Source organism: Etheostoma spectabile, chromosome 23 (assembly GCF_008692095.1).
Source record: "Etheostoma spectabile isolate EspeVRDwgs_2016 chromosome 23, UIUC_Espe_1.0, whole genome shotgun sequence".
In the NCBI taxonomy this organism is placed as follows: Eukaryota; Metazoa; Chordata; class Actinopteri; order Perciformes; family Percidae; genus Etheostoma; species Etheostoma spectabile.
The window spans coordinates 14,062,953-14,079,587 of record NC_045755.1 but is presented as its reverse complement, the minus strand read 5'-3'; the positions used below and the strand labels follow the sequence as shown (position 1 = coordinate 14,079,587).

The window sequence follows — 16,635 nt, the reverse complement described above, 5'->3', positions numbered from 1 at the left end:
GTGTGTGTGTGTGTGTGTTGGGGGGGGGGGACAGTGCTTATTATTCCATTACAAAAACTGTAGCCACTGTCCTGTTTGTACATTTTCTGAAGCCAAATCCAAGTTTCCCCATTTTACTTTTAGCAGTGCTGTCTATCGTATTGGTCAAGCAAATGTAATAACGGTGGCCACACAGCAAAACTGTGCAGAAGAAAAATATTAAAGCCTTTTGAAATATTGGCTTTGAATATTTTGTGTATCCTTTGTAAAAGTGTGTGTTCCTGTAGGCTCCCATCACTCAGACCCAGAACTACATAACAATTAGAAAAGGATAGGATTGGATAGTTTAGGTTAAGGAAAAGTTCAGGTTATGGGTTATTAAGTTTCTGTTCTGGAAAATTGCAGTACGGCTCCACCTCACTGGCAAAATCTCTTTAAAGCTGTGTACGTTCATGTCCCAGTAATGCTTGTTACTAACTGAGCTCCGGAGAGCTTGCTCCCTGGAGTTCTTATGTTTTCTCGCCTCGCCGTTTTCCTTGGATTGGGGTGGCATCTAAATCGTGGTTTCAGCTGCTGCCGGGGTCCTGCTTGATGCCTTGCTATGCTCTGCAATGCAACAACTATTATTTGTAGTCATAGTTCTATTATGTTTATTGTTAATATAATTGCCCCTGTTTCTCATACCATCTGACCTACTCTATCTGTAAAGTGCTGAGATAACTCCTGTTGTGATTTGATGTATAAAGAATGAATTGAAAGCATGGTGAGCCCGGGTAAGATCCGCATGGTAGAAGACGGGAATATATTGTAGCGTATTGACTCACACTCTCTTGTAATGAGGCTCTGGAAATCGATGGTGACGGCTACCCACATGGGCTGGCCGTCTGCCTCAGGCCGGAAGCCCCACACGCTGACGTTCATGGCCTTGGTCCCCGGCTCGGATGCCAGGCCTGCAAAGAAGAAAGGCTGCACTGTGAAGTTGTATGACTTCCAGCACTGGCCCTCGTCTGTGGAGAACCTGGTGATGGGAAATTTGAGCACAAGTAGAATAGAATAATATAAGAAAATTCTGCCCTCCATTGCCAAATACTACTATTGTTCAATTGTGCATGAAGTAAAAATATCTGCTTAGTACTTAATAGTCTTGACTTGTCCTTCCCGCTGGGCCTCCACAGCCACAATGAGACCTCCAGAGTCCAATATGCTGTAATGGTGAGGACCCTTCAGTGTCCCCCTCCAGTTATAACCCCCATCCGAGGAGACAAACACATCTGGATGCTGCGACGATGAAAGAGAGTCACCCACAGTACCTGGAGAAGAGAGGAGATCATCTAGATAAATCTTTAAACCGTCATTACATTAGATTTAAGTACAGTATATATCCTAACTTTGACATCATTTGTTCTGTGTATCAAAAGTAGATGTGGGTACATTGCTGTTCAATTACCATGAGCGATAACCAGACCAATTGCAGTTGGCTCAGACAGCGGCAGCATGGGAATGATGCTGTTTTTGCGACTGTGCTCTCCATGAATATGAAGGTTGCACTGTTGAAAAACACACACATATGAGCACTGACGACCTTGTAGAGTACAATGTTAACATGCACATGCAGACTGGGATGGGATTTTTCTACACATAACATACATTCTTCACTTGCTCGCCACATTCCACGTTGTCAGGTTTGTTAAGTTGCCTCCACGCCCCACCTCTATTAAAGGAAATGACTGATCTTATACGGCCATCTGCAACAAAACACATCATTAAAGTCATACTGCAGTAGTTTATCACACTGAAAAGGTGAACAAAATGGCTGGTTGACAAGTTAGCTGTGTGGAAATAAAGACAAGCCATTTTCAATGTAAGGGATGTAGTTAAAAAGATTCATAGATGGATACACCAGTTGATGTTTCATCAATCTGTAATGGACATCTAACTTTGTTTTGCCAACACAGAGTTAAAGGATACTGTAAGCCTGGCATTTTTCTATTTATCATTGTCAGAAAATTACCTTAGAAGTCAGAAACAAACAATTTGTAAATATTTCAAAATGTCTTGCAAATAGTTTCATTTAAAAAAAGACTTTCTAAAACAGCTGTCCACTGTAGATTTTAGACTCAAACATGAGTATAGGTGCATTTGTTAAGGACTCATAATTTCCAGGGTAGGTGTATGTGGGATTGACTTGAAATGAACTACAAGGCCCATGCTCATCATAATGAAGGGACAACAATGTGGCACCATTATGTGTTTTTAATAGTTTTGAGTCAACACAATAACAGCAATAAATAAAGAAAATTAGCCAAACGTGCTCAAATTACACACAAGACCCCTACCCTTGTCTAGTTTATTAGTGAGGTAGACTCCTCTCAGTGACGTTATGTTGGTGAAATCGCTCTTCCTCTGCCCATCAAACAGGTGGCGCTCCAGTGATTTGGAGAACAGGATGCCGCGGTCATCTGATGTGTACATGGTTCCAAAGTAGGTGTCTGTATTTAAACAGAAGAAAGTGGAGGATTTAATGATGTTATAAATAAGATGTAAATCACCGTCAAAGAGATTCAGCACCTGCGGACAAGTTATGCCATGCTGGCACAAACCTTTCAACATCAGCATAACAACAAAAAGTCATCATCAATTTTTATTTTTGCGTGTGAAGCACACACACACACACACACACACACACACACACACACACAGATACAGATGTGTCAGCAAATGCACCTTTATTCATCTTTGAGCTTTGAAGTCATGAAGGACAAGTTCAGCTGAGGGAGGGGATTGATGTGGTGTGTGTGTGTGTGTGTGTGTGTGTGTGTGTGTGTGTGTGTGTGTGTGTGTGTGTGTGTGTGTGTGTGTGTGTGTGTGTGTGTGTGTGTGTGCTGGTGTTACACCCTGATCCCAAGATATGTTTGTCAGCTTTTGCAGTGTAAACTAATTCCTCCTCCCTCTAGCCAACAAAAGATAAAACCCCTCTGCCCCCATATCTCCCCTATTTATCTCAGCAGTACTAAAGTCTCATCACCTAACCCATACAGCACTAAGTAGAACACTGGCCAGATAGAAAAAAATAGTAATAATAATGTGAGAGGAAACAGAAAGAGACCTGAATGAGAAAGCGACACTGAGGGGGGGGGAGGGAGAAAGAGAAAGGAAGAAAGACTGGGCAGCTAGACTTGCATGCACTCTCAGTATGATGGAATGATTTGTCAGCAACACCAAGAACTTGTGAAACCAGTCCTCATTTTTTTACCGTTAAGCTTTTCCATTACAACAAAAGGGGCTGAGCGACCTATGAACAGTGTCATGCTGTCTTCATAACATAGGCATATTTGCGAATATGTGTCAAGCATGTTTTTAAAGGTAGTTCTCTCACGTGTGTGTATGTGTTTTCTGATTAGCGCGTGTGTTTTTGTCGGTTACCTCCTGGGTTGTCCACATGCATGAAGAGCATATCTTCATCTCCATCCAGGATGGAGTAAAACTGCAAACACACACATAATTTGAGTGAGACGTGGTTGAAAAAAAAAATCTGGGATTGCAAAAAAAACAACCAAATGCGATGACTAATTTAATCTTTGCCATAAACCTTGTCTAATCGTCGTGAGAGAGAGTGCGTGTTTGGGCTGTCAACAAGGAGTGCATGTGGGTTGGTGTTTTGCCAGAGAAGACGTGCCTTCAGTTGGTGTTGAAATAGGAAATGCTGGCAACAATATTTTAACTTAAGGCAAACCAAAAAGCAACCAGTCATAACGGTTTCAAACTTTCCCAACACCCAAGTCTGACTTAAAGTGAAGAGAAACATGTGACAAAGGGCATAATTACATTAACATCTGAACATTTCCATCCTGTGGTATGGTAGGTTTCAAATATTTGGATACTAAAGAACAAAAAGTTGTAAAGTAAAAAAAGTTGCTTTATAGCAGCTGCAGAAGAACCTTGCCTGAATAAATTAGTCTAAAATTGGCAACATTTGGATTCAAAATCAGGATCTATAATCAGATCAAAGGAGTTACCAAGAATCTGACCAGGAATGTAATGTCAGCTTTAGTTATTTGACGGTTTTTGATCCTCTGTGCTTCATCAATACCAAACAAGCAATGCGATTTGTTGCTATTTGATACCAAGCCCTACATACGACAACCGAGCTTGGAAATGAAAAGATCACAATTTGGAACTTGCAAAATCAAATTTTTGTCACTTATTTCAACACTTTTTTCTATTCATGGTCAATAAACCTCCTTTATATGATATTATAATACCTTTCTGAGTTTAAACAAAGCAGATATTCTGAATTTTAAAACAGCTTTCTCACCTGCTCGGTGGAGGCGGAGGGGAGCAGCGCTCGGCTAAAGGTCTCTCCTTGGTCCGAGGAGAAGTACATGACACGAGGGGATCTCTGGGAGCAGAATGACGCGTCACCGGGTTATTATTGCTTGATTTTATCATTTCGATGCATTAGTGAAAGACATTTGATTTGATTTGACTACATGCGTTCAAAGAAGAGGCTTTGTATTCACACATCTTACCAAATCCTCCATCACAGAGAAGAAGAGAAAGGCACCGATGTAGCCAAAACTGTAGATGTCCTCGTGGATTGTGGTGAAGGTCTTCCCCAGATCTGTTGTCCTCTTCAGCAGTAAATCCCCCCTCTCATCTGCCTCAACTGTGGCGACAAGAAGAAAGACTTGGTGACAGGAATACAAGATACTCAGGACTCTTATTTTATTTGTAAGATGGAGTGTGGATGGAAAGCAAAATCCATATTAGTCAATCCAGATCATCCTCTTGTTTGAGATGACATTTTATTTTATTTATTCCAAGTGTAATGAATGTGCTTTATTCAATTACACCATGAATTGTTGTTGGATCCCACAACAATATCTTATTCTAGTCTCTTGTCATTTTTGTTTTTGTTTTTGTATTTAATATGGTGTGTACAGCAATTACACTTTTACTACATACACACTTCCATACATTGTTTTAATGCTGGCTTACTGCAGGAAGGATTTCCTCTTGGGACAATGAAGATCTAAAGTGAACAGCAAACAACCATACAATAGTGTTTCTTTTTTTTTTTTTTGATTAGATTTGATTGCACTTTAATGTCAGATTTCTCTGAATGTTTGTCTTGCAAGGTAAATACTTTGAAGTCACATATGAATCCTTCAGATCATATAACTGGTCACTTTTTTATACTCTGTAGTCTGACAACTTTTTTTAAGCTTTTGGTATCATGTACGATAAGTGCATTTCATATAGCTTCTTACCTGTGTCTGTTCGACTGTAGCTAAAAAACAAATTAATGCCGGCCCCCCTGATGGAAAGAGGAAGTTCAGAAATGTCGCAAACACCAAAAGAAAATGTCACAATAATTTGTATATGAACTGTTTTCACAGATTACATTTCTTCTCCAGAAAAACACACACTGCATATTGTATTGCATACACGCATTCAAAGAAACAGCTTTACAAAATACAAAGTATAAGTTCTTCTAACATATGGTTTCATTTAGACATTGGGTGTGTGGGTTTTCTGTGTTTATTCTCACCATGAGAAAGAATGCACTCCATTGTGAACTTTTGTCCATTTGGCGCCAAAGTCCAGAGAGAGCCACAGACTGCCCTGCAAGTCAGGAAGGTATGTTTACCTTTACTTCCAAGGTTTGTACTTGATGTCTTTCTGTGGGGGCATAACGCTACATGCCATATGTGTGTAAATGTGTGTACATTTTATCCAAGAATATATAACAAGGGAGGGAGACCACTGTGAGCTTGTGAAGTCAAAGAGAAAACAACTTTTCAAGCAGTGTGACTCACATCAATGCTGAGGGCCACGAGGTAGTCAGGGTTGAGGAAGTGGTACGTGATTGGCTGAGCCAGGTGGAAGGGCAGTTGGATGAACTTAAAGTTTGCACCGGCATCCGTGGAGGTGAAGATGACCCCCCCTGGGTGGTCCACCACCGGTATATCCGCTGTCAGTATCACCTGTCAATGTGAATAAATTAAAAGAACACATGAGATGCAAAGTTGATTATCGTTTACCATGGCTGGGAATCACCTGTGGCCTCACGATGCAATATCATCACGAAACTTATGTCACGACACAATATCATTGGGATTTTAAACAGTATGGCAATATTCTTTTCCAACTTCAAATTTTTACTATGTTGTCAAAAGGAAACTTTTTCAATATCTGTTTTATCTAAAAAGATACATTTATCTGTTTGTTCATCTCACTTCTTCAATTTCATTGCTGCGAAATGGGACTACCAAGCAGACAAACTGACCAACACATATATCGTAATGGATTGATTCCTGGCATTTGTGCATTGATGCAGTATTGACACAGAAAATATAGAGCACAGCTGTATCAATTCCCCCCCCCCTCCCCCAACCCTACCATTTACTGAACATGAGCTAAAAAGAAGGAAACCTAAAAATCACTTTGCTTACTAATGCATATTTTGATTTGCAAAAAGCGGGTTTTTTTCTGGCTCTGTGCAGAATTCCTGATACCAGCCTGCATCTCAGAGAAAATATCTTTTTACGTGTCTGAACTCCGCTTAACCCAAACAATTGTATCTCCTATCTCCCCTAGCTCCCAAATAAACAAAAACAAAAAAGCGTAAAAATTGTGAATATCCCCCCCACTTCTCCTGAGCTTGATCTTGCTCTGCTCAGCTCTGTTTCAAGATTGTGTTTTATGACGGTGTTGCTGCGGCACAAATGTCTACACATCAATGCATTTCTGTGGGTGTATTTTTGAATATTTGATGTCAGCCCACAACCCTGTGAGGACAAGAGAAAAAACAGTGGTTTGACAGTGAAGATGTGGCACAAAATGATTAAACAGCGTACAAGATGTCTTAACCCTTTTTGTGAGGCAACATCACATACTCCTCCCCAAGTGGCAGCACAGTTCTCCAACTAAAACTCTCAACTGCTCACTCACTACACATGCTACACACAGTACACACAGTACACCCTACTGTTGACTCACAGAGCTCCTTGGTCCAACACTGACTCCAAACTCCTCCCTTATGAAGGTGTTGTTGATCCGATGGGAAATGTCATGGAATGATTTTGCATAATCCGTGCTGAGAGGAAAGAAAGACAAGATTTCGCTGTGTGTTTAAGTTCTCTTTAGGGTGTTGCTGCTCATGTATTTCCCTGTATTATATCAGATACCAACTCACCTTCGATAAAGTCTTGAGGAGCCCCCTTCTAGGAAAGTATCTATTGGAGCACTAAATGTTGACAGCACGAGGACAACCTAAGGAATGCAGTATTGTGGTTAAAAGTTTGACCAAAAAAAGGAAATCTAGTTAATTACAAAGATTTATTAAGTTATCATTTTAATTGGCGTGTGACCTACTGTTTTTCAATTCTAAGCATGAGGGAGCTTCAGATATATTGTTTAAAAAATACATATTTTTAGACTCTATTTTTCAAATAATGGTAGGCTAAAAAACAAATAAATAAAATGTTTTAGAATACAGAAACTGCATGCAGTTCCACAGATTAGATGAACAGTATGAAGTCTAATGTTTCTCAAAAGAGACATGCATACAGCATGTTGTGTTAATGAGAGTGATCTGACATTGTGGTACTGTAATACTTAGATACTCACCCCTGTACCATCGCCCACCCACGTGAGAATTACATGGGAGCCATCATCACCGTTAAACCCTGTCTAAGAGAAAGAGAGAAGAGATACTCACACGTTTAAAGTTTACTAAACAACAAAACTAAATTCCTCTAATTCGTAATGTTCATTTCCTGTGCTTGCCAAAATGTTAATGGACTGATAAATATGACAAAAAAAGTTCAATCATAACCATAGTGGATCATCAGTTTGCACAGTTTGCATTTAGTATCATGCTTAAAATCATTTTGATGTCATAGTTCCATTTATTTCTATTACAGTTTCACCTAAGACAAATCTTACCTTGAATATTCTGAAAAAGCAGATACGCAAGACACATATCACTTCCTCTATTAGTTTATCTGTGTTCTGAAATGCATCTTTCATGCTTAATGAAACTTGTTGCAAATGTATAGATTGCGTGCCCGATGGATATTGCTTCACTACATCTTCTCTCATAACTCAAACACACCTTACCTCATGCGTATTGTCATCCAGAACCTTGTGCTCGACGGGGGTGAGGGGGGTCCGGCAGGAGGTGAAAGGAGGACCGTGAAAAGGCCTGGGGGTGCCGGAGGAGCTGCTCATATCCCTCTTGGGTCTTGCGCGCGCTTGGCCCTGACTCTCATCCTGCTGAGGCCGGCGGAAGGTCACCGTCCTCCCCCTGCGGCTGCTGCCTTCAGCACCCAGAAGAAGGACGCACACCCCACCGAGGACCACAAGTCTCCAGATCATATCCGATGCTAAAGTAAGGGGATCTCACTAAAAAATAAGAGTACCAGAGTCCGAGATGCCAGGCGATACTGACTTGGTTATTAGTGTTGCGCTTCAAAAGCAAGTGGGGGTGGGACGTGTTTGGACGGCCGGGTAGCTACTTAACATAAAAAGTGCTGTGTGAAGTGGTGTGTCCGCCACCAGCAGGTGTTTCTGCCCGCATCAAGGTGGCCTGCTGCTGGGAGGATTTACATTTCAAGTGTATTTGATGGGAACGCACCATGTGGCCATTTGCAACCAATGCAAAAAAAAAAATTAAAATGTGGGAATCGGTGTGACTCGTGGTGAGAGGTTAACGTGTGATTCGTATGTTACATAAAAAGAGAAGGGGGGTTCTGACAGTGAAGGCGTACGCGCAGCATCTCAAAGAGAGTTTTCTTCCCTGGCTGTATTTGTAGTTGGCACAACTGAACGCAAGAGGACGTCATGGATTCAGCTGGCTGACTGTCAGTCAGGTGCCTCAGGACAGGGTTTGTGCATTTACGCATCGTTATTATTCCTGTAGCAAGTAATAATATATTTTAAAGCAATGTTTGGAAGTAAAAACGAACAAGTAGCCGTTGTTACATGTGTGTTTGAAGCCACTCCTTATAAAAAAAACCTGAAGAAACCATGTAGGGATATGATATGATATGAAGCAAAGCTGTTTTGCCTTGTGACCATTTATTCACCATACTATCATGGGACATTATTCAGCGTATTGTCAAGTTGTTTACACAATAGTAGGTGGTGGTGAGGTATTAAAACATGTTATTGTCCTTATAGAGCAGGATGAAGACTTCAGCACACCACAGCAAGAAAAAGCCAGGCTCACCTGAGATTTATGTTTTTGACCCCTTAAACTGGAATAATGTTTCTTTGTCCTTTAGCTCATGTTAATACTTTACATTTCACAAATTAGAATACTATCTAGGTGTTTAATTTCTGAAATGAGGCATAAGATCCAATTGGAGACAATCATATAAGAATAACCTATATCGGTTATAATGGTTACACGCTATTTAAGATAAGGTCAAACCACACGTCAAATGAAAATAGGTCAAATCAGGCAAGCAGAAAGACTTTGTGAGAACTTGTGGTGCAATATTTCAAAGCATTAAGCATAATGGCCTTGTAATGACTCACATCTGATGACTCCGTGGGTGTGTGTATGTGTGAAACTCCACCACTGTAACCATCACTGTAACCCCTGATAGAGAAAAAGCTTTAAAGCATGCTGAAACACTCCCTTGCCCTGGGGCAGAGGGAAAACTATGAGGACTAAGAACCACTACAGAGGGCTTGGTCCTCCTTTTGAATTGCTAAAAATGTTACAGCTTTTAGAAAAATACAGGAGACACATGTGTATTCCAAATAACGAAGGGATTTATTTACGAATGAAACAAATTAATCAAACAAATGGGTAGCAGAAATCTTCAAATTCAGTAGTGTGGGGACTGAATGAGTGGAAGTGGCCTGCTTAGGTCTTGTGTTGTAAAAAATGAGACATTGGAACGAAAAACCACAACACAGAGGTGTGTGGGGATATGGGATTGTGTATACTGGACAGGCTGCTGCTATGGCCTTAGCGCATGAGGCCCTGCTGACTAACACTGCCCTGCAGGCCGACAGAAAACAGAGCTACAGCAGGGCAAACCAAGCAGAGGGACTGCCAATAAAGGCAACTACAAACAGCAGATTGTGTCTTATTGGAGTGGTGATGGCGTAGTGGACATGAAACATGCCTTTGGTGTGGGAGACCTGGTTTAGTATCCCACTGCGATACATCAACCAATACATTTGTGCCCCTGAGCAAGACACTTAACTCCTAGTTGCTCCAGAGGCGTGCAACCTCTGACTTACTATACAGTATGGTAATTGTAAGTTGCTTTGGATAAAAGCATCAGCTAAATGACATGTAATGTAAAGTGATAATGTATTGTCATTTTGTTAGGAAAACGCGTTGCTATTAATACACTGGGCAGATATGAAGCATTCCTTTGGATAGTGGTTCTGGCTATGTGACGATAAAGTGGGGAATTACAAATATTTTTGCCGATTTAAATCATTCAGTCCAAAGATTCATAGTCGCTGACTAAACCAGTTTTTTAATGTTTGTCTAAGCTAAGTACATTGGTCTATTTCAGAGGCCAAAAACAACATATCTACTGGCTTAATGCATTATTAGAAAAGGTGACCAGACAAATCCATTCATTCAGCTTGAGCTGGAAGAGGTATATAGATGATGTTTTCTTTAAGAAGACAGGCCAGAGACTATCTTGTAGGAATTCCACAACTTTACACTTCACGCTGATCTGCAAATCTAATGTGGACCTCTCCTGCCAAACAATCGTCTCTTGCTTGAAAGGGTTAGGGTTAGTTATATAGAGAATTAGATTAAAACTGGGAGTAAATAGTATACATTGATAAAGTAAAGACTAAACAGTTCAAGTGACTCACTTAAAGAAATGAACATCATGAAATGGTTAGCTTAAAGCTGTAGTGTGTAGTTTCTGCCGCCCCCATGACAACAACATGTCAATACTGTCGGCACGTCCGCATGATACAAGCCTTACGTGATTGCGCACGTGCCCCCACTCCTCCTCAATGTAGTTGCTAGTAGCCAAGGAAGACACAGAGGATTAAAAAAAACACGATGGACTCTTCAGAAGAGGTAATAGGCTCTGTGCACAAGTGTCAGTGGTGGAGAAAGTATGGAATCTAAGTACTTAAGTAAAAGAACAAATGACCAGAGACATATTTACTTTAGTAAAAGTGGTACCTGATTTTAAATGTACTTTAAGTACATGCAACATATTGTAATAAATATTCAGGTTTTTACCTTACACCATCTGTTGTTGCTTTACACTTTGGTTTAGCAGAAAGCACAGCCATCTTATAAATAGGACCTGTTGTGTTATGCAGTTTTACAGTTAGAAATTAAATATAGTTAGAAAATATCAGCTCTACAGTGTAAGCTTACCAAAGTTCTGGGCTTGTGGCATTGTTGTTCTCCTTCAGTACAGCTTAGCACAGGCGGGACCACTGGCACCTTCAGCTGAGGTTACTGGAACAGCAAAGCGACACAGTGGTTGCATAATTCTGCTCCAGCAACATGTGCAGCTGTGATGAAACAGCTCCACAGGACTGGAATCTTTCAGTACCACCTGCATTAGTAAAATGTCACAGTAAATACTTATTAATCTTAGCTTGGTCACTGTTGTAACTGGTAACTGTTTCTTCTATTTGGACACAATCTTGTTTTTACAATATATTCCATATCTTATATTCTATAAACATAGACCAAATGTCATGTATTTCAGTATGGAACGCCAGGTTATTAAAGTAACAAGCTTATAAGTGTTGGCTGAACCTGAATTTATTAATCCTAACTTCACCATACAGTCAAACTGTGAGGTTTCTCAGCTATCGTCATGGACCTGTTTGCACAGTGCCCTGACCACGACTTCCCCTGCGTCCTGATCTTTATTAAAAAAATGAGATGGGTAAAAATTCAAATAATAATACAAAAAACGGACAGTTTGCGTTTAAAATGAAGAAAAAACTAGCTTCTATACTATACTTAAAATAAACATGTCGCTCACTGGCTTAGCCGCTAGCCGGCACACCACATTAGACTACTTGCCCTCGTAGTTTTGCAGATAACTTGATACGTAGAGTTTGAATCACTTGTTGCACTTGCTTGTTGGAGCAGGGGACCAGGAATCAACGATTCAATGGACATCACTGATGCTTATTTTAGCCAGGTCTTGGATACATCTACTAAAAACTGAAATTTTGGGCGACGTGCATCAGTAAACCGGAAACTGAAATGCCAACTTCTGGCTACAGCGGAAGTTCATCACTACGCTTGTGCACAGAGCCTATTATCTTCACTCGAGTTCCAGCGCGGGAAAGTCACCGGACGACACAATCTTGAATCTGAACATAGCAATACTGAGAAATACAGAGAGAGTTGTATGGAGCTGATAGTCTTAATTAGCCTTGTTGCAACTCATTTGGCAATGGCTTAAGTGTAACAGACATTTATTAATATCAAAAAGTTATGCACTAACGCTTTAAAGTGTTCCATAAGTGACTGAAATGGTTAGCTAAAATGAATGGAGAAATGGTTGAAACATTCAACTTTACTACAAGTAGTGTTAGTAGTAGTAGTAGTAGTCTAATTGCTGACTGAACAAGGCTTAATATTGAATGTTCAACAAGTATGAAAAAAATTAACAATATCCACTTTTATATGATGAATAGTGTTATACATTTAGAACAAACATTGTGAATGGATTAGGGCTGGGCGATAATTGAATATCACAATATTTTTGACCAAATACCTCGATATCAATACGACATTGTAGAGTTGATAATTGGTGCTTTCACAAACTATTTACACAATGAGATTTTTGATAAATAGTCATCAGTAATGTGGACATAATGACTAGGTGGGTAAAGGCAAATAATATAACAGTCTGGTAAATTCAAAATATGACATCACTTTACTGTAATGCAGCCTTTAAAACCAAGAAAAGACAGCATTTATGCCATATTAAGATATTACGATATCCAAAACCTAAGACAATATCTAGTCTCATGTCACAATATCAATATAATATTGATATATTGTCCAGCTCTAGATTGGATGAAACAGTATGTGAGTTCATCTGACATTGCTGTGGGGGGGACCTTAGACCAAAAGGGTTGGGAATCACTGTCTTATACAGTTAAGCAATTGTTGTTCATAAAGCTGTGACGTTGCTTCTGACTATCTTCAGTTTAGGAGTACATTCAGTCTTTTGCAGGTTCAAGTTACATTCAGTTTAGTACCATAGTGTTTGTTTTTGTGGTTTTAATGAGGTCTTAACCAGGAAATGACATGTTGTACAGCTGAGCTGAGACAATGTTGCTTTCAGTCATCAGTGAGGGGAACTCCACTCCTACAACCTAGTGACTCAGTCAGAGACAGTGGTGGTTGAGATAGTACATTGGTAGAACATTCTGTTAAATATTAGTTTGAACATGCACTTACTTGTTCTGCCTGATGGCTGTAATGAAAGTGCAGTATTCACTTTTCATCATGAGAGAAACATGATCTGGGTCTGATGATATTAATGAGACTGAACCACTGTTAGAATATTTCATATTTTATCATCAATAATGGACAGGAACCACTGAAGTTATAACAAAGCTCATTTTTACTTGTGAACACAAGTAGACAGTTTCCACACTACAGAATAGTACAGAAAATGCTTAACTGGAAGTTCTCTACCTTTTTTATACAAAGTGGATGTTGATACAAGTCATAACAAAGTCCATGTTGTCAGTTTACCTCATTGGGTCTGGGACTCTCTGCCTGCCTCCAGGAACATCCTGTGCCTTTCACAAGGACAGACAATGGCTCCAGGGCTATCTTGTTTAGAGTGATCCGTATAATATGGCATTCTGATGCAAACAGTTTTAATTATAATCAGAGAAAAAGTATGTCCCCACACCTGGGGATAGCTCTAGTCTTAGGAACCGGACTGTCCTCAGTTCCAGTGCCTGTACAAACCAAGTACAGAGTGTGGTCTGGTAGCTGGAGAGGTACTGCTGGGCACTGCTGAAGTGCCTTTGAGCAAAAATACCAACCCCCCCCAACTGCTTGGAGCACCTGTTCATTGAAAGGCATCTGTTCATTGGCTCTGACATCTCTCCTAATTCCACCTGGTTTCATCTCTCTGAGCAGTCCCTTTTACATTACATGGATGCATCCATTTTATTTATTGTTAATACATACTAGATTCATACTAGACCAGAGGTACAATGATGTAGACTGTGCTCACAGGGCTCCTGTTGCGCAACCAGCCATCTCTCTTCAATTGCCTCCCCTGCGGTTTCTTCTTCTTTGTCTTTCTTATATGTTGTCTTTTTCCTGTATACTAGAGAGTTTAGGCCATGTTGGCACACGTTTCTCTTGTGGCCTTTAACGTTGAGACATTGCATATGAAATTAGTTGAATCAATACACATAGCATGACTTGACTAGTTATTTCAACTTGATTTCATCATTGTATGTCATGCACACTTGCTTTCAATTATACAGTAGGTATTTGGTGTAAACGTAGCATGTCTTCATTCTGCGGTCATTGTGTTCTATTCCTAAACACCTTTTCTTAAACTCAATGAAAAAAAGGTAATGAAGTCAAGGAAAGAAGTGAAGGAGAATTCATAAGGACTTAGGAAAGTAGAATCATTGTGCTAAGGGAATCCGAATGCACCAACACTCAGGAACGGTGAGGAGGGTGGCAGGTAAGTTGTGGAAAAAATGTTTTCCGCAATGCCACCTAGTTTTGTGTTGTCTATGCATTCTTTAAACCAATCACAATTGTTATGGGCGGCGCTAAACTCTGCACGGAGCCGCTGCAAAATAGACCTTCATGTCACAATAGGAAAAGCACAGGTGTATTCAAAACCATTAATGATAGCTGCATTCCACAGGAGAGGCCCTGGTATTGTGCATGCCGACTCACTCAAATAGCCTAATAGAACTGAGCCATCGTTAAGGTTATCAATTTCAGCTGTGCATTTCCTACTACGACAAGTCAAAATGTCTGCCATGAAAAGAACTTGTTTTGGTGGAAGTTGTTGCAAGAGAAAACTCAGATCAAAATATAGTCTAGCTAGCTGTATCAATTTACCATGTAGAGATCTAAGGAGCAGTTAACCATAGTCCTCATAAATCCACCAGAGTTAAAAGTTCCAACACAAAGAAATTGGAAAGAAACCGGCATCAGGGGAAAACAAATACTGTACATCCAGCGGAATTTCCTCCGGCACCAGAGCAATCCCGGATGTGGTAAACTGAGGATATAGACTACACATTATACAACTAAATTTGCTGTGGATTTCCTGAGAAGGTACAGGATCATTATAATAGTAATAAAAAGAAGTGGCATTTTGTATAATTTGTGCCAAATGCTATTTACACCTTATAGTATGCACATATCCTCATTTTACAGTGTGGAAATTATTAGTTGAGTTTTAGTCTTGTGTGTGGGGGGAAAAAAAGCCTTAGTAATTACCTGTAACCTCAGATGACATAGTCTGCGTCATTCGCTGCCAACTGTCCTTGCGGCGCTAAGATGAAAAAAGACGATGAGTCAGCAATGTGTTCATGTTTATGTGTACGTTTTAAAAGAGGAAAATAAACAGTATCAAAATACTTGTGCAGGTGGAAAGAGTTAATAGACGTGAGTATTTACCTTAGTCTCATTGTTTGCCAATTGTCCTCAGTTAGCTAAAATGCCAGACAGTTGTTTGACTTGAGTCATCATGCTGTGACAGACTGATAACAATACTTGAAAAATGTTATGCGACACTGAGACTCAAGATTCAAGATTAACTTTATTGTCCCACAAAGTGGGAGATTTGTCTTGGGCACCCATGACTTAATAGACTTAATAGTACATGCCTATACTGGACACAATGCATGAAAAGGGTTAATTGGAAGGTATGACACCTGTAGCATAAGGTTGCTCCAGTGACCTCTATCCTCTCATTCGCTGCTGCCTGTTATCACCGTGCTCAGTTAGATAAGTAAATATATATTTTCAACATTTGCTTTAGAATAATGGCCAGACAGAGGAGAAGAAACAGAAACACAATCAAATATTTTATAATGTTTATAATAGTATTCTTTTCTATATTTATTCATTACATATCCATGTCCCACACTTGCGGAACCATTGTATATCCTGCTCTTACTGCTATTGCACTTCTGGTTAGAACCAAACTGCATTTCGTTGCCTTGTACCTGTACCTGTGTAATGACAATAAAGTTGAATCTAATCTAATCTAATCTAAAAATATTTGTGCAGGTGGAAAGAGTTAACAGGAAAGCGAGTATTTACCTGTAGCCTCAGGCAGCTTCAGTGACCTGGTTGGCCTCTTTGATTGGCTATCGGCTATTGATCTATGATGCATAGAATACATTTTAAACAGCTGTTGCATGGTGTCCACACAGACTTGCTATTGCTGCGGCGCTGCTGTCAACCCCATCTTTCTACATTAAGTTTGCCTTTGATTTAAGGCCTGACCACGTGCAGGATATGTAGCTGTTCTAACCTGTTAACATGGCCGCCGACTCCCATGCTGCCCAAGTAGGCTGTGTTGGGCCAAACTAGGACTTTCTTTCTATTTTACTACTGTTTATGCTTGCTTGTGTGTTTTGTGTAGGCTATATATATATATATATATATATATATAT

The 16,635-nt window shown here is 40.0% G+C and overlaps 1 protein-coding gene and 1 long non-coding RNA gene across 3 annotated transcripts in view; both read right to left on the bottom strand.

Annotated features, from left to right (window-relative positions):
- The window catches only part of si:dkey-159a18.1 (sortilin), a 12,728-nt gene extending 4,218 nt beyond the window's left edge, over nt 1-8,510 (bottom strand). Inside the window, exons 1-15 of one of the 2 annotated variants that reach the window (XM_032504594.1) lie at nt 8,104-8,510; nt 7,612-7,674; nt 7,178-7,254; nt 6,982-7,078; nt 5,799-5,966; nt 5,531-5,604; nt 5,250-5,296; nt 4,509-4,645; nt 4,295-4,378; nt 3,403-3,463; nt 2,316-2,468; nt 1,627-1,724; nt 1,427-1,526; nt 1,115-1,289; nt 804-997 (exon numbers count right to left, since the gene is read on the bottom strand). In XM_032504594.1, coding sequence (XP_032360485.1) covers nt 804-997; nt 1,115-1,289; nt 1,427-1,526; nt 1,627-1,724; nt 2,316-2,468; nt 3,403-3,463; nt 4,295-4,378; nt 4,509-4,645; nt 5,250-5,296; nt 5,531-5,604; nt 5,799-5,966; nt 6,982-7,078; nt 7,178-7,254; nt 7,612-7,674; nt 8,104-8,361 — 1,786 coding nt within the window. In that variant the 5' untranslated portion in view covers nt 8,362-8,510. The remainder of the gene's footprint in view (nt 1-803; nt 998-1,114; nt 1,290-1,426; nt 1,527-1,626; nt 1,725-2,315; nt 2,469-3,402; nt 3,464-4,294; nt 4,379-4,508; nt 4,646-5,249; nt 5,297-5,530; nt 5,605-5,798; nt 5,967-6,981; nt 7,079-7,177; nt 7,255-7,611; nt 7,675-8,103) is intronic. The other variant, XM_032504593.1, reaches the window with a different exon arrangement.
- A 5,562-nt stretch (nt 8,511-14,072) lies between these two features.
- LOC116672783 (uncharacterized) overlaps nt 14,073-16,635 on the bottom strand; it is a 7,000-nt gene continuing 4,437 nt past the window's right edge. Inside the window, exons 2-3 of the long non-coding RNA XR_004327629.1 lie at nt 14,535-14,541; nt 14,073-14,084 (exon numbers count right to left, since the gene is read on the bottom strand). This is a non-coding gene — a long non-coding RNA (uncharacterized LOC116672783). The remainder of the gene's footprint in view (nt 14,085-14,534; nt 14,542-16,635) is intronic.